The sequence below is a fragment of the Melanostigma gelatinosum genome, assembly GCF_949748355.1.
Source record: "Melanostigma gelatinosum genome assembly, chromosome: 19".
Taxonomy (NCBI): Eukaryota; Metazoa; Chordata; class Actinopteri; order Perciformes; family Zoarcidae; genus Melanostigma; species Melanostigma gelatinosum.
In genome coordinates this window covers 17,609,244-17,634,977 of record NC_136652.1, presented here as the reverse complement: position 1 = coordinate 17,634,977, position 25,734 = coordinate 17,609,244, and the positions used below count along the sequence as shown (strand labels likewise).

Here is a 25,734-nt window from a genome sequence, read left to right as displayed (position 1 = left end):
TCTTGATCCATCTCGGTTGTTCCACACGACTCCAGCGTGCTTACAGGGTGCCGCTCGCTGGCTAACGCTGCCTCCGTGCTCTCTTTCCATCTGTTGACAGCCGTGGCAGCCAGATATATAAAAGTGACATCATGACAGGCCAGCAAAATGTGCAAAACAGATTAAACCAAACGCGTGTCATCTGGACGGGGATCAATGAGCGGTGACAAGTGTTGGGTCAGAATGATTTGTTTCATGTCAGATATTGGCAACGCATGCTGCTGTAATTATAAATGATGGCCATCCAACTAAAAAATGACTATTATGTTCTTTTACATCTTATTTATTCAATTTATTGCACATCAAACCTACTTAATGTTGACAACTAATGGGAGCCATATCATTCAAAAATGTTTATCATGTTATATTGTAGTTTTTGATATTTGTATTTTTGATTATGTCTTTGTATTTAACTGTGTTTATTGTCATGCAGCAATCCCAAAGTATTGGTTGCAGTCTGCAAGCACACCTTAAAGATGCCAACAATTTCTACCCACTGTCCCTTTAAAAGGCTACAGCCAGCAGTTCCACGGTTACAAAATCTGCCTCCACACATGTTTGATTCGTACAAAAAGCAAAGTGTAAAAATGACGAACGAGCTAACGAGCTGCTGGCTGCACCTTCATGTTTAACGAACAGGGTGGAATTGTTCTTGTCACGCTCCTTTAGTTGATCGGCAGCCACAAAGTCACTTAGTTAGTTCCAGCCTTGAAACATTGGTACTTTCCCAGAGTCAGTTTTCAAACACCCACGTTATTTGAACCCCCGTTGTGTTTTCCACTCTCACCTCAGCATGTAAAGCCACGTGATGACATTTTGTGGGCAATTTCAGGGCTCAAAAAGGAGCGAAACACAACTAACTCATTGAAAGGTAACACATCAGCTGCTACCACTGCTATGCGGTTTATGACCACAGCCTTACGTAACTCTTGGAGTTGTGTGCAGTGCAGTCTATAGCTGAGTGACTGTGGATAATACAGATAAGAGTGAACAGCTGTGATGATAATGATGGGCCTGAGTGGGGAAATTGGATATTTAATGGAAAGGATTTCACCTATGATCATCGTTGTCTTTTTCCATACCCACCCTCCTTCTATCTCTCTTTCCTTCTCCTCCATTTGCTCTCCCTTTCCTTTTATCCTTTCCTCTTCATCCTTTTATCTTTTTTCCCCCTCTCACTTTGCTCAGCCCATCCTCCCCGCCGTCTTTTCCTCTCTCTCTCCGAGCCCTAAGTAGCCACAAATGGTCCCTAATAGCCTCCAATGGAGATGAATTGATCGTTGCGTGATTCGAATCAATGGGAGATTGCTTTTGCTGTACACAGTGGGATACGGCGTAGGCACGCGGCCTTAATTAAGTTCACAGTAAACCACGGTCGCTTTTGAGTTTTATTAGGAGAATAAAGTATACAGAGGCAGGTTGAAAGAAAAAAAAGATGGTTTCAGAATGAGGAGGAGAAAGAAATATGTCACATGTGCCTCGCTGTGTTTCTGATTAGTTGCTACTGAGTCGTGATGCTCCCTGTCTGACTCATGCAGTTGGTTGGACATTTCCTCACTTCCTCTGCCTGTTTCTTTTTTCCTCCACTCCATCCCTGCTGCTTTACATACCTCCCCTCCTCTCCTCTCCTCTCCCGTTCCTTCCTCCAGCTTCTTCTTCTCGCTATCTATCTCGTCCTATGCCCCGTCTCACCGCCTCTCCATCCCTCTCCCCCTTTCTGTCCTCTATAATGGGATGAGCGGCAGAATTTGATCAGCGGTTTTTTTTAAAGGTCACGGAACCAAGCAAAAACTCTCAGCCAAAAGCACAGAGGGAACGAGGGATGGGAAGGATGAGGCCGAGGAAGGGGGGAGGCGAGGGAGAGATAACAAGGCTGGCAGAGCGGAGGGTGGGAAGGAAGGAGAGCTGTCGAGAAGGAAACGCTGCATGAGGAGGAGACGGAAGGTGGAGACGTAAACGACAGAGAAGAAGGAGGCGAACGGAGAGACGGGAAGGTATAGCGCAGTAATGGAGGAAAGAGATGGAGGGAAAAGAGGGAGGTGAGGTAATTTGCTGTTTTATGACACAACAGATGAATGCATATTAAATATGTAGGAGAGGAAAGAGAGCACTGGAGTGATGAGGAGAAACAGGAAAGAAGAAGGAAATGAGAAGATCAGCAGAGAGAGAAGAAAGTGGGCGGGAGAGGGAAGAAGGGAAGGAGGGAGGAATCGAGGGACGATGGGAAGACGACTCTCTCACCCACCACCACTCTCTCATCTCTTCCTCTATCCTCAGTGACTGTCAGATCTTATTCTCTCTCTCTTCCCTTCTCCAGTTTTAAGATAAAGAACACTGCGTCCCTCTGCAGTGTCTCATAATAATAATGGCCTTGTCTGGAGCAATACAAGTTCTTTGATATCATTCAATCAGTCATTATCAAACAGACCAAACTTATTACCAAACTCACAAAGTTTAAGTGTCTTTCTCGATCACTTCAGCAGCATGTCCGCGGCCTTTGTTCATCTTTTAATATTTTCCTTGCCACGACAATATTATTTTTGGCTCTATTACATGGGTAGGAGACTGTCTCCAGTGAGTATAGACGACAGGACAGTGATGGATGCACTGTGGATTTGTAGTGAGGCTCTCTGCTAACTACTGCATTTGGGAAACTCATGCTAACAAGAGCTCTATGCTAACAAAACAGTGGGTGGAATCGACATCCTTGGTCCCTGAGGTATTATGTGCTGGTTTTAGACGGATTGACAGACGGCGTCTTTTTCCTGTGTTTTGTGAAGCATACACACACTCGCACACACACAAAAGATACTGTACTGTACATGTAGTCATAGGCACATCAACTATATTCACAGCAGACTTGTGCACCGTTAATTTAGCTCTACAGGTAGCTATGGAAGACCACTGCAGCTTGAGGAGAGACACAAAACACACGCCCTCAGTCAATACGTGCAACTCTAAATAATTGTCTCTGCAAAATCAACATATTAAGACTAATGTGCTGCGTCCACAGGTGGATGCACAGTGTAGATAAACAAGCTGGATGTGAACACGGCCCTTCGCATGTGCTTGAAGCAGCCGAACTGAAAGAAACATCTCCGTCGGCAGCATCAAAGCCTGTCACTGCAGATCCCAAAGGACCCGGCTAGCCCGCTTAGAGCTCCACCTGTACAGGCGCCGGCGCTTTCATCAGCTGCACATGTCACAAAACAGACATATGTGCTAACATAGCTGCTGCTAGCGACTGCGCCGTCTGCAGCTCTCCATCTCTCTCTCTGTCTCTCTCTCTCTCTCTCTCTCCCCAGAGTCACAGTTGTAGAAAGGCCGGGCGACTTCACACCTTATCGGAGGCTTCTGTCATTTGACACATGCAAGGGATGCTGGGACTGTGACAGAGGGAGGCTGTGTGCTATATGCTTTGTCTTTTCCCCGCCAGGAGAGCTCAGTGACTGAATTGCACAGAGTGACGTAGTGAGGCAGCTGAAGTTAGTTGTTTTGCAGCCGAGCCATGTAATGAGAATTTCACATCAAGAGATGAGTGCGGCGCAAATGAGCAGATGGTCTGGCTTTGAGCATTGCTCTTTATTACCCAGGTTAGAACAATAAACACCAGCAAAAAAAAAGATTTGTTTTTGCTGACTGACCATTAAGGATGTGTGTGTGTTGCTATAAAGAGAAATCAATACGCTTGTTGCTCAAAGCGTACAAATATTATTTATCCCACCTAACAAATATTCTTGGCCACTTGTGTTTGTGTGTAATTCATTGTGTGTCCTTTGAAGAGGGTGTGTGCGTCCCAGCTGGAGTAAAGACTGTTTATATTATTGGTGATGAAAGAGGGGCCCCCAGGGGCCTCAGTAATGGGCTGGGAGACCCGTGACTTCTTATAATGGCCTCTGCATATGTGTGAGAGAGAGAGGCACAATTGGCGCACTACATAATTGTCAATGGGAGGACAGGACACGCGTTTCCATAATAAAATGGAGCCGATGCACAAAGATGCAGAGAGACGGAGCCTGTCCCGCACATAAAGGCAGGGACACAAAGAGACACAATGTCTCACACACACTCACACATTGTGGTGCCAGCTGAGCCCAGTGTGTCCAAGCAGAGCAGACCTGCCATGACATGGAAACACACACACACACATATACACACACACACACACACACACACACACACACACATATATATACCTTCCTCTTCTTTTAACTCAATAAACATTCTCCTACTTAAAGCCAATGTTGAGTTGGTGTAGTTTACACAAGGTTACTGTTCACATGTGTGTTGATGTGTGTGTGTGTGTGTGTGTGTGTGTGTACCTGTTATTTGGCTGTGAATGGCTGTAGTGTTGCCATATGGTCTCACATTAGGGCTCCCTAAACTCAGCCATGCAGAAGTGTGTGTGTGTGTGTGTGCGTGTGCGTGCGTGCGTGCGAGTGTGTTGTGTGAAGAGAGTGAGAATAACGGAAAATAAACCCCAAATTTGATATGTAAGCTGTCGATGTTTAAACACTTGGGGTTCATAGTGCAGAACTGTAAATATCGGCATCTCTTTGGGCTAAATGAAGCTAGTAATGATCCTTTCTTTCTTCTTAATGCACCACCTTCTTTGTCTCCTGCTTCCGCGTCCCTGTGTGTGTTAATATATTTAGCCGTATCATACGCTGCGCTGACTTCATTAACTATCTCAGCGTGAGGCTCTAGTGGCTGAATGATAATAAAGCCACAGTACAGACACACACAGTCCTGGAAGCCGAACAGTAATGTATAGATTACTGACTGTTTATTAGGTCTGCACCGAATTACATTTGTTTTTACGCTCAACGCTTCGACTGTGGTTTTCAAATGAATGTCTGTCATTATATTTTATAATGCCATCGACCCCCAAAAATTGACGTTTTCACTGTGGTTATATAAATGTAATTTACGGTGCTCTTACATTGCTGCTAGACCGGCCACTACAGGTGCGTGCCTGCCTTTGTGTGCGACGAGTGGAGGAGCAAATCTTTTTTTGGGGGTTTTTTTGGGCCGTTTTGCTTTTATTTGAAAGATAAGTTAGGTAGGCAGGAAAGGGGGGGGGGACTTGCAGCAAAGGGCCTGGGGTCGGATTTGAACCTGGGCTGCTGCAGTAAGGACTCATCTGTGGTACATGGGGCGCCCGCGCTACTAGAAAAGCTTCCTGGGCAATAAATATGGATTGGAGCAGAATGTTTGGTTCGATAAAAACGTGTTGTGGATTTTGGAAATGATTACATCTGTCTTTTTCCAATAAAATCTGACTGTTGGACTTAACAAAGCTCTTGAGTTACTGAAAATGTTTGGATCACAGAGGGCGTAAACAATCCCATGCAGCCACCACGAGAATCTAATTCCACAAACAGTATAATACGGATAATGTTCGTGTCGCCTGGTCTGCAACTGTGCAGAAACAGAATAAAATGACATGAAAAAAAAGAAAAGAAACAAAAAGCTCAGAAACCACTGTTGTTGGTTTGTTGTTTCTCGCCACTAATCTCCTCCTCTTCCTCTTCCTCCTCCTCTTAGGTCAGTGTGCTGGAGCGTCAGGTGATAGACTTCCTGGGCTACCAGTGGGCTCCCATCCTGATCAACTTCCTCCACATCATCGTCGTCATCCTGGGCCTGTTTGGCACGATTCAGTTCAGGCCGAGATATGTCACTGGGGTGGGTTTTACACACACACACCCACACACACACACACACACACACACACACACTCATTTGAAACAGCCATTTTACATGTCCTTTGCCCTAGATTTAGCAGCAGCCTCTAATTAAACTATACTCAGCTCTCCTCATCGAATAACGAAGGCTGAATACTGGATTGGAGTGAGTTTAAAGTTTAAAGGTTTTATTTTCTGTTTCTCTGGAAGTCATTTGTAGGTTTCATACCACTACATCCATTCAAATTGTATGATAGTCATCACTTTAAAAAAAATGTAACAACTGATCCTCCCTCATATGTTCATATCTGCAAATAGCTCTCTCTCTCTCTCTCTCTCTCTCTCTCTCTCTCTCGCTCATATATATATATATATATATATATATATCTATATATATATAGATATATATAGATATATATACGACTGATAATGCCAATCTGACAACAAATGATAATATGGTAAGTAGAAGGTTATGGCAGTGATGTGGAGTGGGTGGAGGAATAACTTGCCTTTATTTGTTTCGATACTCATCTCTGGTCTCTGGCAGCTGTCGATGAAATAATTCATGTGTCAGAAAACTTTCAGAAGTTCTCACAGCGGCTGCAGGGCCTCCACACAACCCACCCACACATCATGTAACCCCCCCCACCGACACCTCTCAACGACCCTCACATGCACAAACACACACACACCCACACACACACACAGAGGAAATAGACTGAGGAGATTCAGATAATGAAAAGGAATAAAAGTTTTATCCAAGCTTATAAAGTCTGCCTTACTTCCATCATTCATGCATTCCTGCGTATAACTCCTTGTAACACACACACACACACACACACACACACACATCTAATTTCTCTCTCTGTCTGGTTTGATTCCGTTGATTGGTTGCACTCTTCGCTGTTGTTTTTGTTTCTCCGCATCTTAACAACATCAAAAGTGAAGCCCCCCTCTGTCTTTTCCGTCCGTCTCCAGCTCGCTCCAAATGCAAGACATGAACATGCATTTTTAATGGACAACAAAGACCTGTCAGATCTGGTCTGCCTCTCACTCTCTTCTCCCCCCCCCCCCCCCCTGTTTTCTCTGCAGTACGCAGCCTGGCTGGTCGTGTGGATGACCTGGAACGTTTTCATCATCTGTTTCTACCTGGAGGTTGGAGATCTATCCAGAGTAAGGAAAAAAAAAACAACAACTTGGATTTCAAAATTCAGATGCAAGAATAAGGCCGACAGTGTAGAAATTCATTGATGCAACTAACAAGTATTGACGGTGTAACCAGAGTGTGATATAAGTTATTCCTCTGGACTATAGAGCTCTATTTTATTCCAAAAACTGCTTAAACCACCACACACCTGGAAAAACATCCACTGAGACTCAAGGATGAACTGATAAGAATTTGGTGGTCAACTGTCAAAAGAGGTCACTGCTATGTCACATTAACTTAATCATTCATATGCTGATTATGATCATTTCACACAAATGTCTAACAAGATAAATTATTTAAAAAATGACATATTAGACAGACATTGACGTAAACTGCAACTTGACTGGTTCAAGGAGGCAATCAACTGTGAGGCGGTAATGCTAGTTGTTTTTCTTCGTTTTTTAATTTGTTATAAAATATATATTTATTTTTGTTTGTGACCCGTGTTTATTAAGATTTACATTTTAGTAGGAACCATTACGTTTGGGGTTGAGAGCCACAAGCAGGGTGGAGAATTAAGAACGTATTAAGACGATTAACTTGGTGGTTTGTTCAGAATGAAATACAATTAAATTTACATTTAGCCACAAATGTGTGTCTTCCTTTGCCAAAAACACATCCATCTACACAGATCCCTGCTCTTTGAAACTAGTCGGTTGTCTTTTTGATATGCTCACTTCAAGCCAGTGTCTGCACTCTGCAAATTATCACTTGTGAAGCAAAAGAGAAGTGAAACTCTGTAGCATCGCTCTGCTGTCGAGTAGTTCACAGACACACACACCTTCTTTGTATGATAATAGGCCGTGGGATGATGTTTCTACTTTGACCGTAAGCGCTGAAGCGGCTTTCAACCTGCCTCCTCTGACAGGAAGGGTCCCATCATTTTACTGTCATTGTAGTGTAACTTCAGCTGCCATAATCACGGGGGGGGCAAGACCCTGTCAGTGGCCACTTCCACATGCTGCTCACTGACACCGTTTTTCCTGAGAGGAGGGAATTCATGTACACATCTCGCTAGGATGTGAAGTCCCAAGACATATTAGGCGGCTGAGTGTAAACGGTATAATTCTCCCCAACTGATCATGTTTGTATCATGAAAGCATGTCAGTCCTTTGCATTGCTAGCACACACCGATGTAGATATGAGGCATGAGCTGAGGTCAGTCTCCTCAGACTCACTCTGCAACAGTTTAGCCTTTCTGCAGTGCAAATGTGTCGATTTCGAATGCATATTGAGTTGCACCATTAATTAGGTCCAATCAGCGCTTCCATAAACAGAGGGAATCTGTTGATGGGAGTGCTGATTACACTCAGTGTGCTGTTGCAAAAAAAATAAGAAGTAGTTTTCCCATCACAATTTGCTCTGAGTTACTTATTCTATTGGACAGTTATGTAATCTGCCATAAATCACACACATTTGCACAAACACCACCGCATATCGTCTGTCCGAATCTTCATCTCATTGCTGTTTCCAGCGTGTTTATCATGATTACTGTTCTTTAGGACTGAGAAGCCGCGTATTCTTCTGCTAGTTTGTCCTGTTCCAGCTGGTACTCGTCCCGACTGTCTGCTCTTCCCACACACACACACACACACACACACACACACACACACACACACACACACACACACAAACTGAGCCTTGTTAAGTTTAGTTGCCAACCAAAGTAGGGCCAGAAGTTGGACAGTTGTCCGCCCTGCTCTCTGTCTAGAAACATGCAGCGTCAATGATCTCTGATTTTAATGATATTTACACCTTTCACTGTCCCAGAGGCGGACTTCAGCAGTTACAAGAACCACTACAGCTGGCATGACAGGGAGCTGCTGTGTGGGCTTTGTTTTTATCACTCGAAATACAAGCCAGTCTGCGATTTTGGAAGGCTGTTAGAACCATCTGGAAAAGCAGCATATCAATGTTTCAAAGGTTGATTGAATAGAATTAAATTAATTATGTCACCAAATCATTTATTCTCTTTCGTGAAATGATACGAGTAATATTTCTCTTCTCATAAAAAAAGCCCTTCAGACCAAACACTTCGCATCAAGCTTTCTAACGAGGGTGAAACAGCCAGTTAATTAGGGACACCTTTATCAATTACCTGCTGACCAATCAGAGGGAGGCACACTCGAAACCAGACGCTGAACAGCTTGTTTGTTACGACCAGAACAAGTTGCGTGCGCCGCGCTCAAGGGCACGTCAACCTTGACCCAGTTGCTGAGGGAGAAGGGGAGCCCCCCCGCCGCCCGCATCCACCAGCTGTTGTATGAGATACGAATACATCACCTACCGTTCCAGGGCCTGAGCACTGACCTGAGCACTGTTATTACAATGGACCAAATGTAAAACAAAGCATGAATATGTCTGTGATTGTTGCCACTCAGTCCAGAACACAAAGAAACTCCCCAAAAGACAATGAAAGCAGATTTATACTCTGCTGGCCGGGATAATCACATAAATTACTGTTTCAATACAAAAATCCTATTTCATGATCTGCAGGCATATGTGGCCTCTACAAAGGTTGATTAGCTGCTTAAACTGTTGAGCTTGTAAGCAGCATTATATATCAGGTTCTTGGAAGGGAAACGAAACAGAACAACATCCATCTAGTCTCTCTAAAAATACGACAAGAAGTGACAAAAAAAAAGAAACGTGGGGGCGAAAAAACTTGGAAACAGCCTGCTAACATTTGTTAAAAAAGTAAGCCAACGATCCGAGCTAAACCCGGCGAACAATATTTAAATAAAAGAACAGCAAGCCTCCGAATTCAAAGCCACATTAGTTTAAACATACGGTTTCGATTTGGATCACAAAGGAACACAGACAGTGAGCTGGATCAAAATAACTCCTTGGTGTTTGATCGGGGTGATGATGGCACGTTCCTCGCCTCAAGAATACTGTGATAGAAATGAAAATGTCTTAATCTCCCTCTCCTTTGCGTTCCGATGCCACTTCCCTCTTTCATGCTGCCTCTCCCTCCCCCCCCCTGTGCCTTGCTTTCTTCATCTCCATGTAATTCATCCCTTCTCTCCCTTTGCTCACCCTATAATCAAGTCTTTTTCATGTTGTTTTGCAAAGTGCCATGTGAATCTGTCCCACGCTCCTCTTCCGCCTCGTTCTTCCTCACCTTCCCGCCTCCTTTTTCAATCACACGCTTTCTCTGTTTTTCCAATGTCAAGACTTGAGGAAATGTGTCGCCGTCAAGAAGGCGTTGCTATTCATGGGCACGGGGATAGTATAGAGATTCATAGTGCGGGGATTTATGTATTGGCCAGTACCAAGTGCCAATTTAATACATTACTTGATACACTCGGGCCATTACTTTGGGGTCACAGGACAAAAGTGGTTGCGACAGACTCCATTTTTCTTCATTACAGAGATCTGACATCTTTCTGCGTATGAAACCGGCAGAGAATCAGCCGCCGTTTCGTTTCATTTTGTGCCACGTTATCACTGACTCTTGGATTGGTACTGTAGCTTTGATGTAATTTTCCAGTGCCAACACTCTGTTTTATCCATGAATATAACTGATATCCATAGTGTGCATCCTGAGTGCCAGCAGTGTAAGATTAGAAAGCTGATCGGACTGTCAGGGAGGGAAAGTGAATACTTAGAGGCTGGGCTTCCCATGTTAAAGGAACAAAAGTTGCGTTGCGCGGTGGCTGACATGTTGGTTTTGTCAGTATAAGTGTACAGAACACTCCTCTCAGACTGTTTGATGTTCAGCAGGTGAACTGCAAATGTTCCCTTTTGTTATAGCGCGGGAACGTCAGACAGATTAGAGCTGCAGAGGTATGAAATTTGCCAAACGCCTCTGGCATTTCCCGTTGATAAGGAAAGTGAACCCCAGACAGTGAATCGAGCGGTTCGGAGAGACAGCGAAGAGTGGAGATGCGTCAGAGTTTAACAGCTCAGCGTGAAGTCCTGCAGTCAGACGGCCGGACGGACGGGCGTCGGAAGAGCAAGCAGATCATCGTGATTGAGATAACGGTGGCTTCGAGGAGACATCTTGTTCTGAGTCGCCCACATTGTCCCACGCAGAAAGTACGGCTTTTGCATATTTGCATATTCGGTCTGATCAGCACCCCAAAGAAAATGCAAATCTTTGTATCTGTGATGCAGCAAATCTTTTTACCACATGTTTACCCTCTCAACCCTTTTTTCGTTTGATCGAACTTTCTATCTAATGTGTATCTGTTCCTCCCATCAGGCACCCGTAGAGCCCCAGAGGCAAGATAAGGTGTAAAACCTGTCTTGACAATAATTTGAGTTTCAGCCTGAGATTCATACCATATATCAGTCTGTCACACTCCCGTCCTTCCTGCCACTCACCACCGCACTATCTAATGTAGCAGCAATGCCACAGAATTATTTGGAGATAAAACTTCGCTGAATTTCATGAGCAGGGCCACACCTCAGCCACTCGCCCACTTCCGGCCACGCTCCTATAACTACCTACCCACTCTAAGCCTCGGCACACTCGAGTTTTCTGCACCCCACCCTCCCTCCCTCTTGTTAATGGTTATCTCCCCCCATAGTCATCATGCTCTTATCCCATGGAGATCGGGGGTCCGCAAGGCCCGGGAGCCGCAGTGGATCCTCAGCTAAGCCTCCCCCAAACCGCACCAGGCCAAATCTCCATCAACCATTCCTCAACACTCCAAACAACCGACGAAGGCTCGCTCCGGCCGAGGTGGGGGCCTGAGCCAGTGAATCTTTAAAAAGATTCCTGATGTGGCACCCCTGACAGATTTGGAGTGGAGGCTGTGGAGAGGGAACTGTCACCATGTTGCGTCTGCAAACACACACACGCGCATATTCACATCAGCACACCCACCCACACACACACACACACACACACACACACACATACACTCTTAGACAGCTCACTGTCAGTCGTCCACTGTGTCATATAACAGATGCAGACAGAGATGACTCACAGATACAGACACATATTGTGCACACATACAGCACGCTCAGCTGTCAGTCATTTACTGAGGGGGTTTGGGGTGCTGTGTGGGAGGGTTTATCCCGCATGCTTTTTTGCATACTGTATGTGTCAAAGTGTGTGTCTGTTTGCTCTGCAAGTAGTTGGAGAACTTGTCATTCACTTTATCAGTCAGAGGAAAACATGAGGGACACACACAAATCCCAAAACAGAGACAAACAACAGTGCCATTTTGAATCCCGAATCCCGAATCTATCCAGGTGCCTTTACTCAGTTTGCAAACACGCAGTGGAGACACACAGCGAGAGGAGTAACTGCAGGGGAAGTGGTAGAATGAGAGATTAGACAAAATGAATGATGAAAAGGGGAGAAAGAGAAACTAAAGAAGACTGAAAGATTTGGGGCAAGAGAAGGCAGGCATCAGGGGCGGACGGAGAGACGGAGAGGTTTAGACAGGCGGAGGTATGATGGAGGTATGATGGGTATGGATGGAGCCACATGCAAATCTGTGTCCCTTTCAAGAGAGGGAAGAGAGAAGAGAAGGGAAGAGGGGACAAGGGAAAAAGAAGGACAGACAGAATCAAGTTCATATCAACATCAATAGCGGCTGTTGTCAGTGCAGGTCGAGCTTTTTACTGCAGGATGAATCGTAGGAGAAATTTGACAGTAAATCAAATCGCAAACCACCTCATTCATCTTGCGAGGGAAGTTTAAAAAAAACAAAAAAAAGCACAGATTGCTGGGGCCAGTTTGAATGCTAATAGTCACTTAATATTACTCCCCCCAAAGTATTCACTCTCTACCGCCGATTGAGACAATGAATCAACGAATCCCACACATTTAATCACAGACGTTCTAGTTAAAACATCCACCCTGATTCACTGAGTCAATGCATCAACCCTGACTGTGTTTGATCAATGGATGCATTTGTGGAAATCGTGGCATGAAATTGGCTTTTATCATCAACACGACTCTGGTGGGACATTCCCGCCAGCCCATTTGATCATTTTGAGCTCTGAGCTATTATTGCTGGTGATTCGTTGTGATTGTTCATCGTTACCGTGTCAGTTCCGTGTGCAGCGGCAAGAGTTGTTTTTCACTTGTTAAAATAGAACCAGCTGATTAAACACAGATTGGCTGTATACCGCAGTAGGTAATGGATTTGATTGACTTGCCTGCCAAAGCCAAACTTGTTCCAGGGTTTGGATGTCTGGTGTTGATTCCAAGCCTTGATGCTAATGGCTTTAGCCTGGTGTGTAAGCAGCGATGTTTGTTGTGTTGTCGGTTACAGGAAACTGCTAAACTGCCTGCACTTTAAAACTCCGTTTCTGTGACGTTTCTAAGATTTAGTCAAATGAGCTTCCTCAGCTCTAAGGCCTGAGTAATGGTTTTCATTTCAACAACGAGGGAAAGTTTATGTTGTATTACAACTTGTGCCATGTTTCGCATGACCAACAGAAATGATGATCATTTGTGTATCCTTCTCGTACGTCTCGTTGAAGCTTTAATCGTTTACGTTTTGGGAGGCTCAGCAATCTGTAGACCTGATCTTGACATACTGTCACCTGATGATGTTGGAGATGTTTCTGGTCAACCAACAAATTGAAGTCCAACATTCGCTCTCTTATTGACTCTGTTTTGGTCTCCGCCAACTCCGACTAATATCTGACTCCAAAACAATGAGTTAAATAAAACAAAAATGCTCCTTTAAGCTGAGTGGGCTACTACTTCTGTGTGTATCACTACGAGCGACACCTTTCCCATTTTCATTCGCTTTTTAATGTATATATGACTTATTCGCTCGCGGTTTTTCAAAAATACCAATTAACCCATTGAAAGCTTGCATCAGCAACCCCCCCCCCCCCCTCCTTGATGCAATCATGGATCCCACCTGGTGTCCGGGTGGTAGCACTATGATTGGCCCGAAAGATCGAAGGGGTTAAAATGGTTATGTTGAGGCATTTGCTTCGAGATGGGAATAGGCTTGGGGTGGTTAAGGTCAGGGTTAGGATCTGGAACGGACTTCATCTCTACCCACCTACCGCACCCCTGGGCGCACACACACACACACACACACACACACACACAAACAATTCCCTTACACCCTGAACCAATCTGATAGGAGAGAAGTGCTTTAGGCATTATGGGTTAAGGCCTCATCTAACACCCATGGGAAATCACAGCAAAACAACATAGGGAGATGCACCGTGACTGATGATATTGGTGTGAAATAACACAGACAGAGTGACATAGAGAGAGAGAGAGAGAGAGAGAAGGGGAGAGACACGGTTCAGTTAAATAGAGTGAAACATTGACTTTAGAGAGAATAAAGCTAATATCGCCCACTCACTGATTTTCTTTGGTTTGATGAACTGCTGCTGATCTTTCTGGCTGCCTGCTGGACCAACTGAACATCTGACTGACAGTTGTTGTCAAACTTTACTGACTTTACTGTCTGTCTGTCTGTCTGCTTCACTACATGACTGCTGGAGCTTGTATCGTATGCTTGGAGCATGTGGAAGGTGTTCGATGACGTGGAAGTTGGTATGCTTTAAAAGGCGTGTGTGTGTGTGTGTGTGTGTGTGTGTGTGTGTGTGTGTGTGTGTGTGTGTGTGTGTGTGTGTGTGTGTGTGTGTGTGTGTGTGTGTGTGTGTTTGTATCCAGGGAGCAGATGCTGAAGCACTCGTGGGGAAAAACTGTCCCTCCCTCCCTTATGAACTCTGTCTATTCATTCGGAATATATCTGCTGCCGGAGAGTAAAGAAGACAATTATCTTGAGATTCTTCCTTAATTGCCTTGAACTTCCAGGTCTCTTTTATGTTATTACAACCAAAGAGTTGGCACATTTGGTAATATCCTGTCCAGACAGTGTAAACTATGAACTGAACATTTGCATATCCTGAAAAACAGCATTAATAGATTATTAAAAAAAAAAATGTTTTATTGACGTCACAACTGCTTTGATCAGAGTTGGACTCAGTGTCGCTGAATAATTCATTTCAGAGTGCCACTTTTTCTTGTACTGCCAAGATTTGGAGCTTTATTTATTTTGTTAAAAACACACAATTTTTGCCGGATTGGCCCTGTTTTTTTATTTTAATTGTTAAACTGCTTTCAAATGTAGCTCCAGGTAGCGTTAAAAGGGCATCGAGGGTAACACCATTTTCACTAGTCTTTTCCCCCTCCAGCCCTCCATCTCCTGGGAGTGGAAGACAAAGGAAAACAGAGTGGGAAATTGAGGGGAAATTGAGAAAGAGAGAGAGAGAGAGAGAGAGAGAGAGAGAGAGAGGCAAAGGAAAAACAGATGTGGTTCATTGAAGCGGCACTTGCCCACAGTCAGAGACAAATACCTGAGAGCTTGAGTGCATGATCCTCAACTAGCACACTGGAAATTATAGACTGAGTGTGTGTGTGTGTGTGTGTGTGTGTGTGTGTGTGTGTGTGTGTGTGTGTGTGTGTGTCTGTCTGTCTGTCTGTCTGTCTGTCTGTCTGTCTGTCTGTCTGTCTGTCTGTCTGTCTGTCTGTCTGTCTGTCTGTCTGTGAGTGAGTGAGTGAGTGAGTGAGTGAGTGAGTGAGTGAGTGAGTGAGTGAGTGAGTGAGTGAGTGAGTGAGTGAGTGAGTGAGTGAGTGAGTGAGTGAGTGAGTGAGTGAGTGAGTGAGTGAGTGAGTGAGTGAGTGTGTGTGTGTGTGTGTGTGAGGGAGAGAGAGAGGTGAGGCATCTGCAAAGCGGGGAGGACATATGTGAAGGAAAGATGCGGAGAGACAAACAGTCAGGCGCTTCGTAAGGAACACACAGAGAGAGAGAGAGAGAGAGAGAGCGAGAGAGAGAGAGTTATACATACTAATACAGATGTAGTCAATATTTTTTATTTGAAGTTGCAAGCCAAACAAGCCCATTCATCGCCGGACAGATTAATATCTCAACATTATTGTGGAGCTATGGCTTCATCATCCTGGCGGGTTAAATTCCACCAGATAGAATCAATACAGCAATGCCAGCGCAGCTGCAATCTAATTGTATTGTATTCCACTGGTAAACGTAGAATAATTGGAAAATCGTTTGTGCAGGTTGTGAACACTGAAACTGTTCATATTTGGGGATTTATTTATTTATTACAAAAGTATCTTCACACACTGGTACTATGCAGACTTTTGGAAAAAAACGAGCTCAATGAATGTGATTTTTAATGTAATTTTCCTTTTCCCGTGCTGTGGGGGTAGAGGCTTGTTGTTGCGGCTCACTGCTGCCGGATGAATAGAAAGGAGATAATGCAGGTTTTTATTATTAGCACCAGTCTGGTTCCAAGCTTTATTACCGACCCTGTAACCTCAATGAACTCATGCACAGGATCCTCAGACACAGCTGAATGGAGAGCAAAGCCAGAGAGGAGTACCTTTCCTCTCTCTGCTTCTCTTCTGTTGTTCCATGTGGTTTGTTTAATATTGATGTGGCTCAATGAAACCACATAGACAACATGGCATCACATGACATAGCTTCACTACGGGTACAATAGACATTTTGCTAAATGCAAAAGATTCTCACCTAACTCGCTGCAAGAAAGCTAATTTCCCAAGCGGATAAACCATGTCTACACATTTTCTAGCAGTGATCGTTACTTTTGCTATTTTATTTTGTCATATTTAGAATTTACATAAGCTCTTTTTAGAAAATGCTCTACGTATAAATCAATGAGTGCTGCTTTGTCTTCTCTCAAGTTGAATGAAGTTGCAACTGATGTTGTTCCCACATTCCGCAAGTGGTTAGCACAGCTAACTTAACAAATAAATAACAGCCACATTCTTCACATTCATTGCCTTCACAACGTGAGAGGAAACTGCAGACTTAGAAGCAATTCCATCCTGCATTTTGCCAAATTCAGCTTTTCCCTCATAATTACTTTTTTTGTTTATGTGTGTGTGTGCGTGTGCGTGTGCGTGTGTGTGTGTTTGTTCGAGAGGCTCATTAGAAAAGCACTGATAGAGACTTTACTGAAATAATTATTGCCTCCCTCTCAACCCCATTTAACAGAGAGAGAGAGACCGGTGAACAACAGGGGCAAGAAAGAAAAGAGGGGATGAAATATAAGAATAGAGGGAGAAAGATTTGGAGCAAGGCAGTGACAGGAAGCGACAGACGGCGGGAGAGTGATGGCAGAGAAGGAGCGAGAGAGAAATTTAGGGAGATTCTACTCATTAAAAAGAGGAGCACAACTAGGGGAGATGGCATTAATCAAGCTCGGCGCTAATGAGGCATTTACTCATTACGCTGAAATAGAGAGAGGCCAAGGAAGAAAAAGAGGGGAGAAAAAGGGGAGGGGGCAGAGAGACGAATTGTCTGAATTAATAGACAGGGGAACGGTTCAAAATCAAGCAAGAACAATATGGAGGGAGGTGACGGAGTTCAGGGATGCGGTGGGAGGATTAGTGGTACAGGTAGATATAGACAACGTGGAGTATGCAGTTAAGGAACCGATATTGATGTGAGAACTGAATCCCTGACTCTGTTTATTTATCATCCGTGGTCGTCACTAGAATAAGTCACGATAAGTCCTGGTGTAAAAGTGTTTCCTGTTGAAAAATGATGAGCTTTCCTACCTTTTATGGGACTATTTACCCCTTCATTCCCCTCTGTTAGAGTCATTAAATGTGTGTTTTCGCAGTAACAATGTAGTTTGAGCGAGGTTTTGCCTCGTTAGCGAGACTATTTCATATTCTGTGTTGCTGTTACTGGTTTTAGATTTAAAGGAACTGCAAATTAACTGGAAATGTTTAGAACTTTTTGATATCTTGGTATAAATAGAAGATGCATCGCCGCAGAAAAAATGAGCAAATGAAAGTGAGTCAGTTTTTGTTTTCAGCATGCTTTTAAAGAGCATAACGGCTTTTCATTCGACTAATGGCAAAGCAGTGCAAGACAAAAAAGCGTGTGTGTGTGTGTGTGTGTGCGTAATGTATTTGTTAGTGTGCGTATTAGTTTGTGCGGTTTGCACGGCCATCTGTGGAATGATCTATGCCTCCCCTTGCTAAGTGGAGTCGTTAATATTTGCATTATTTAAACCAAGACGGCCGTCATAACTGATTTATTGTGCGTCTTTTAGGCTTTTAGAATTAAAAGGATTTGTAGAGGAGCCAAAGCAGATTGCTACGTGGCCTCTCTCTCTGCTACGGGGAAGTAGAACCCAAACAACAAGGCGGCGGAAATGTTTGTTTATTTTCTCTTTGTCAGTTGTGCGGCTCTTTGCAGCTTCTGGTTGTTGTTTGAAGTTATCTCTGCCAGTGACGGGACTGCTCATGCTGTGGTGGACGAAGTTTAAAAAAGAGAAGACAATGTCTCCGTATCTGTAGAACAACAAGACTGAAGGACGTCCATGTGCCTTATAGCACTAAACTAAATGTTTGGCTGAGGCTAATGGGAATATGATTATAACGTCTTTGGTCATAAACTACGTTAAATCAATCATGGTGGAGCTCGTGTGAGGATTATGGGATTAAAGTCATTTGGATTCATTCTCTGGGGACCACAAATATATGTAACAATTAGCCAGTCCATCTTTTAGATGTCGACATATTTCCCAGGATGCTTGATAACTTTGTCCTGCTGGTGGCGCAAGATGAGTTGTTGGGCGATCTCCAAAGTTGAAAGGATTTATCCACTCGGCACCAACAATACCTCCGCCAATTTAATGGCTACCCACCGCAGTTTCACACAAAACTAAAAATGTCAGCCTCACGATAGCGATGGAGCAAATGTCAAGGGGGTCACCAAAGTAAGTAGGAGACATTCTCTATGGACCATAACTCTCTTTACAAAATGTCATCACAATCCACCCAATATTTGTTTTGGAGCCATTTTGCCAGTTTGGCAAGATAAGCCCTCAGTGATGTTCGCCGCATTCATATTAAAGGGATAGTTTGGGTTATTTGAAGTGGGGTTGCATGAGGTACTTATCCATAGTCAGTGTATTACTACCTACAGTAGATGGCACGGACTCAGACACGAGCACCGGCACGGGAGCAAAGCTATGTACTGCTGAGGACGGGTCAGCAGCAACATTTATTTTAGCCACCTGAGCAAAAGGGCCACCTGTAAAAATCAATATCAATGTGTACACCATGTTTAGAATATTTTCCAACGGGGGAACTGCACTGAAAGCCGAACTTATCTATACTGTTCTTGTTAACGGAGCCTGGTGGCGTCGACGAGAGCGAGGATGAGTTTCACTTTCAGTTCAGTTCCCCAATGAAAAAGGGCCTTACGACAAGATAAAGCAGTGAAAATATTCTAAATATAGCGCACAGATATTGATTTCAAGCCTTTCTTTTAGGTGGCTAGAATAAGTTTTGCTGCAGCTTTCCTGCCTCCCTCTCCAAGCTTCTCCTCCGTTTTCCTCTCTGGTCCTTTCTCTTCATGGCCTCCTCCCATCATTCTTCCCTCTCCCTCCCCTATTGTCCTCATCATAACCCGGCCTGTGCATGATTCAGATCTAATCTGAGTGATCCCAGATCATTGGAATTACAGATCTATTTTTAGCTCGCGCCAAACCCTCTCCTCCACTGTCTCTATCTCTCAGAGCTCGATTTCACAAACAGTTTGCTTTAAATGAATGGTTATAAGCTGCACTGCTGCCTCGTTCCAGGTCTGCTTTGTGTCGCAGTTCATTCCTGATGTAATTCAATTCTTCCTGTCCGTCTCCCCGGCTCTTTCCCGGCAGGACTCTGACCTTGTCCTGACGTTCAACCTGTCCATGCATCGCTCCTGGTGGATGGAGAACGGCCCAGGGTGCAGGGTGACACCCATCACCCCTCCTCCCTCCTGGGCACCCGAGGACCACCGATATATATCTATATCCGGCTGCCTGATGGATTTCCAGTTCATAGAGGTGGCCCACTCCTCGCTGCAGATACTCCTGGCTGTAAGTACTTCAGCAAAATAAATACTTTCTAGTGTGCACTGCCATTTCAAACTGGAGTACTCGCGTGTAGTATTCACATTGTTACATCTGCGCGTTACAGCGGGAGCGACCGGTCGCTCGCGGTGGGTTCTACTTTAACTATGTAGCAGTTGTAAACAGACATTTCTCTTCATATTTTTTTATTTTAGTCAAATCAAAAAAATTGTGTAACATTTTGCAAATGACTCATATTTGCTTCTTTCGGACAGTAAATGAATCTTGAGTCTTTTACTGATGTAGCTGGAGTTGGGACTTGTTTAGCCTGGATAGCATGAGGGCTAATGGGAGAGGGAAGCAGCCAGCTTGGCTTTGTCCAATTATTTGTGAGCACAGGTTCGTGTTCGCGAGTTAGTATTGTGAGAAAGATTACATGGGGTTCTAGTAAAAGTGATATTCAGTACCCAAAGAGTTTGTAGGGTCTTGTTTTGTTTTTTTATCGCCATTCCAAAGCTAAAATGTAAGAAATGTTATTCAGTCATCTCACAGTTAGCGATCATTTGCTAGCCATTTATGGTAGATTAAATCTGCTTGTAACCAATACAATAGAACAGTTGTTTTTTAATTTGTTGTATGAGCCAAACATACAAAATACTAATTATCTATGTTTTAACTTGTAGGCATTTTCTTTCAAATTTCAGTCAGAGCCAGGCTGACTGTTTGAGTATTTATGCTAAATTAGGCTCAACAAACAGTGACTCCAGCACTGTATAGCCTGCTTGAAACAGCAATGCAACTGTTAGCAAACAGCTTCATATTAACACATTCAACAGACAGGAAACAGTGTTTGCATTCATTTGGAGAAGCAACTCGAGCCACTCAACAAGTGTAAGACCGATATTCACTCTCCCTGCCTCCAACAACTCCTCGGGGAAATATCCGGCTGTTTAGCCGCCAAATGTTTACCAGCTAGCCGCTCTCTGGTCTCGTCTGTCTCTTCTGCTCGCTGATGAAAGCGCTGAGGTCGGCCTAATAGTTGAGATCAGCACAAACAAAACAAGGAGCGGAGAAAGCTCCATGGGGCAGATATCAGCGGGTTGAATATTATGAGACATTTCATCCATACAGATTGATGTATTGATATTCTCATTTTTACTCTCAGGGGGAAAAAGCAGCAAAAAAAAATAAATAAAAATGATTGAACTATTTCTTTTAGTTATGACATTTTAGTGCAATAGGTGTTCATTAAAAAAGTCCTGCTGTGTGAGTCTCTGTGTTATATGCAGTAGTTACATTATGTGCTTTTAGCGATGTGTGTGTGTGTGTGTGTGTGTGATGCAGTGCTTTGAAATTAATGCAATTATTAAATTGGTGTTCTGTACAGTTACAGTCACGAATACATTTAGTTTAATGTATTCTAAAGTGTATTACAACCATGCCGTGCCAACTCTGTCTGTTGCCATGGGTTAGGGAATTGTGGGTAATTGTGCAACTTTGTGGTTGAATAAAAGCACCCAGGCTCCGTGAAGTTAATAACCCTGATTAACATAGAAAGGGCTGGATAAGCTGCTTGAGAAGACTTTCTCTCTATCTCTCTCTTGCTCACTCCGTCTTATTTCATTCTTACAAAAAGCCATTTCCTTCTCTCTGTTTCCCTCTGCCTGTCACTTACCCTCGCCCTCTGTATTTCTTCTTCTCTTGCACTGTCAAACTGCGATAATTACCAAGATCAGAAGAGACAGCAGCGAGAGAGAGAGAGAGAAATACAGAGCGGAGAATGACGGAGGCCTGTCGCCTTTCATCCCATTCTCCTCTGTAATGAAGCTCACAATTATGAATACAGGGCAATAAACAAACCGACGCTTCAATTTGACTGCATGCATCGCTTCACCTCCCTCACACAGCAGGACCGTCTCCCTCTCGCGAGCGCGCCCGCTCTCCTCGTGCACGCTGTCAATCGGCAGTGGTACTTATAGTGCGGCTGAGTGCCAAGCCACCACGCGGCTGTACCACTGTCTCGCAGTAATTGGTGTGTGGAAACACTGTCATGCTCCATGAGCACAATCACTCAACAGTCTGACTGGTTCACTGGCTGGCTGGCTAGCTGGTTTACTGTAATTGGTGGAAACTAACTTTTAACTTTATAATTTTGTGCGCTGTATGAAGATCTGAGCTGAAGCAGAGCATAGGGCTTCTCCAGGGAGATCCAGAGAGTCCTCGGTGAAATGTAGGCTCACACCATCACTGCCAGACTGCAGCACAGAGGCGGAATGTGCGAGTAAGACTTCTGTGATCACAGTTTTGTTTTCTTTCAGCTTTATTCTACCTGCTAGTAGCACAGAATGATAATTAAATGACATTTTGCAACAACGACAACACGTCTAAAATGAGGCTTCTTGCCGGCTCAGTGGTCTGGAGTGCAGGCCTGCAAGTAATGTCAGTGATTAGCATCACTTCAACCAGAGTGGAGGAACTGATCAGTGAAATCACCCACTTGTTGGTGGTCAATAATCCACAGCAAACAGTTGAATGGCCTTGTCTGTGAAATGTTATGGGTTCATGTGATGACAATGATCATTACCTATGCTGCTTCTTTTCATGTTACACATGTTCACACTGAAACAGTTTACTGAGAGACTGCTCACACATTTTAGACTGAATACTGAACAACGGTCAAGTTTATTTTGCTCAGAATTGGCTGATAACTTTGACATATTTCTGGTGTAAAATCCAGAATGAGTTTTGGCCCATAACCATCGGGCAATATAAACTTTTAAGACAGGCATGACCCTTTGCTCACCCTGCCACACTTTCAGAGTAAACTTTTCAGCTGCAGGTCGTTCTGCGTGCACCAAATATATACATGAAATATATACATGAAATATCATGCATATATTTATACGACCAGTGTACAGCCATGCTGCAGCTCTGTGAGGCTGTGAGACAGCGGTGCTTTTCACTTTCCACTTCAATTGTTTTGGCAAAATGCAACCTCACCTTCCTCCTTGGTGGAGGACAAACTGCCTGACTGACCTATAACTGCTTACCCCATGTCACCTGTCCTTGGTCTCAGGCTATGCAGAACACACACTTCAGGGTCCCCCTTTCCTAATCGAACACCAGCTGTTTGACATTCAACTAATTTCTCCCCAAGCTCCTTTAAAAACGTCCAGGTGTTATCAGAATCTCTGCTGAGGGAGCAGTTGGGACTTCATTATTGTCGGAGAGAATGATGATTCAGTTTTCTTTTTTCGTTAAATGACATTTCTTTGCCGCATGGGATTATGGGATTATTATGGGATTCTTGATCATTTTGGGGCAGTAATGTCCAAGTAGCTTGATATTGTATGCTACGTCACTACTCCTGTAGAAATAAAGAAAACAAATGGCCAATTTTGTAATTATTATAAGATTTATTTGCTACTAAAAGTACAAATACCCATTGTGTTTTATGATCTCATATTGGTGCCTGAAGGTTTTGGTTATCTGCTGTTGTATTGATTGTCATTGTCAGTTTGGTGCACACATTCATTTTCCCCTTCAGGATGAATTGTAGAGACGTTAGTGATGGTTTAACTTCCAATGTAGCGCCATCGTCGGGTCAAAAAGTAGCTGCAAATGTTAGCATGCTAACACGCTAAACCCAGATGGTAAAAAAAAGAATTGAGAGGGGATTGGGAAAATAAAGGTTGCATCTGCACTGCAGGAAGCCCACTTTGGAGTCATTATCATCGTCAATGTTTGTTCGGAACATTCGGTTCGAGCGCTGAAGGGGAAAAATAAATGTTACAGTCAACTAGTGTGGAGAGGAAAGTACACGCACGTCTGGCAGTTTATTACCCTTACTCATCCCTGCCCTTCCAAAACATGTTTTCATTTTTATTGTTTTATTTTTTATTTTATTTTATTTTATTCTGTGTATGTAATTTATTGACCCTCGGGTCACATTGTGGTTTTTTATGCTTTTAAATGTCTGCTGTTGAGCACTTTGTGATGTCATGTCTGTGAAAAGTGCTCTATAAATACATTTCATTTCATTTCATTAAGACAATAGATGCTTTGCTGACTCACAGTTGCTTAACTAACTACACTGTTTGTAATGGCAACAAGCACCTGCTGCACGGTATTTTTAAGACATGGGATAAAGACTGTCTCCCTGCCTCCCGGGATAGTGAGTGTCACCGTGCACATAAAACCCCATTAAAATAGTTTCTGCTCTGAATGAGGTGCATGCCTCTGTGAGGGGAATTGGTGAAGTTGTACAATTTATTGCTTGTCAGGCTGATCAGGGCAGGGATCCGGTCTCTGCTTCAGTGGTGCCATTTCCATTTCCACTTGTCACACCGAACACCCTTCAGTATTGCTGCGGTAACTAGGTAACCTTAATCCAAAGACAAAATGAGAGGAAACTCACTTTAATTCAGTCCTTACAAATGCAGACAGAAGCTGCAAAACCACGGAAGAAATATTTCCAACAACAAAGAAGCTAAAATGCTTGTTTTAAAAGGGCCAGTGTGAAAGGGAATATAATATTCATAACTCTGTTTTCATTTGTGTAAAATGAAACTGAGAGTCGTGTTTTCATTACCGTAGAATGAACCTTTCATATCTAGTACAATTTTTAACACAACCCTTGGTAAACTTTTCCTTTCCCCAAAGTTACTTTGTTATTTTACTTGGTGGCAATATAATAATCTGAACGCTGTGAGCTTCAACGCATGAGTCAATGTGAGTAAAATATGGCAGACGAGAAAATAAATAAATAAAGTTACCCTCAAGGTCAGTACAGTGTTGTGGGCTAAGAAATTTGGATGGTTGTCTGGATGCTTTTCATCTTATTCTTAGTCATATCACGATCTCTTGTAGGAGATTTTATTATGTACTTTAACACATTTCATGGGGAACTTTTCATCTCAGCAAAACTCAAAATGATAGATATTTCAGTGTATGGGGTTCAAGAGCTGCAAGGTAGTCCGAATATAACTCCAGGCGCCAGAAGTCCAACAATAAACGAGATAAGGCTCAACCCCGTAGCTAATATTGGTGCACCCCCACCAATCTTATTTGGGTGCCTTCACATCGGCAGGAGATCAAATCAGGTTTATTGTAGACAGGATATTATGTTTACATGCAGCAACACCAAACTGGAATGCTTGAGTATCCAGAATATTAACAGGATATTGATGTGCAGAGAAACGCGCTCTGTCACAGCTGATCAAATGTTCTGTATAGCCGGGCGGCGACGGCTCTCTGCACTCTGTTCAGTGGCTCTAACAAAACTGCACCCAAAAGTCATTTTCGGAGGCAATGAGCCAGCAGAAGGCACGACGGGCTCCGGTTCAGCTTGTACGGGCATGTGGCAGGAGAGGAAAAAAACTCCCCAAACTCCTGAAAGTCTTTCAAACATAATGTTTTTTGACTTTGTGACATTTAAAGTGTCCTTTAAGTGGATGCTGGTAGTGGATCATTTTAGCTGACAGCGGACAGGAGAGGCAGTCTGTGGCTTGAGGTCATCTTAATCTTTCTGCTATTACTGCTGTCAATGGTAGAGACCACTGAGATTTTGCAGCCAGTAAACCACCTCTGACCAGTGGTAATTTTGCGAGAAATCTGTGACTCACGAAGCCTCCTACGTTATCCAAATTGATTTTCTCCTCGCCGTTGATCCCCATGCTGATACTCCCGGCATTGTCTACTTCCAGCGTTCGGTTCAGCTTTAAGTGAATTCATCTCCCGCTGAGCCAAACACTATATTTCTATGAGTCATGTACTTGTGAGAGACAGGGAGAGAAACAAGGAGGAGGAAGGAAGAAAAGGAGGGAAGGAAAATAGAGATAGCGGTGGAAGAGAGAAAGGAACAGAAGCGGGAAGGTAAATAGGAAGAGAGGGAGAAAGTATGAGAAAGGGTGGGAGGAGAGAGGAGCTCTGGGAGCTGAACATTATTTCAACTAAATGAGGTCAAGACCTTGA

At 43.6% G+C, this 25,734-nt stretch overlaps 1 protein-coding gene across 2 annotated transcripts in view; it reads left to right on the top strand.

Annotated features, from left to right (window-relative positions):
- The window catches only part of nkain2 (sodium/potassium transporting ATPase interacting 2), a gene marked incomplete at its 3' end in the record, with an annotated part of 55,233 nt that overhangs the window by 22,373 nt on the left and 7,126 nt on the right, over positions 1-25,734 (top strand). For both annotated transcript variants that reach the window (XM_079291321.1, XM_079291320.1), the window contains exons 2-4: positions 5,587-5,724; positions 6,816-6,896; positions 19,588-19,788. In XM_079291321.1, coding sequence (XP_079147447.1) covers positions 5,587-5,724; positions 6,816-6,896; positions 19,588-19,788 — 420 coding nt within the window. The remainder of the gene's footprint in view (positions 1-5,586; positions 5,725-6,815; positions 6,897-19,587; positions 19,789-25,734) is intronic.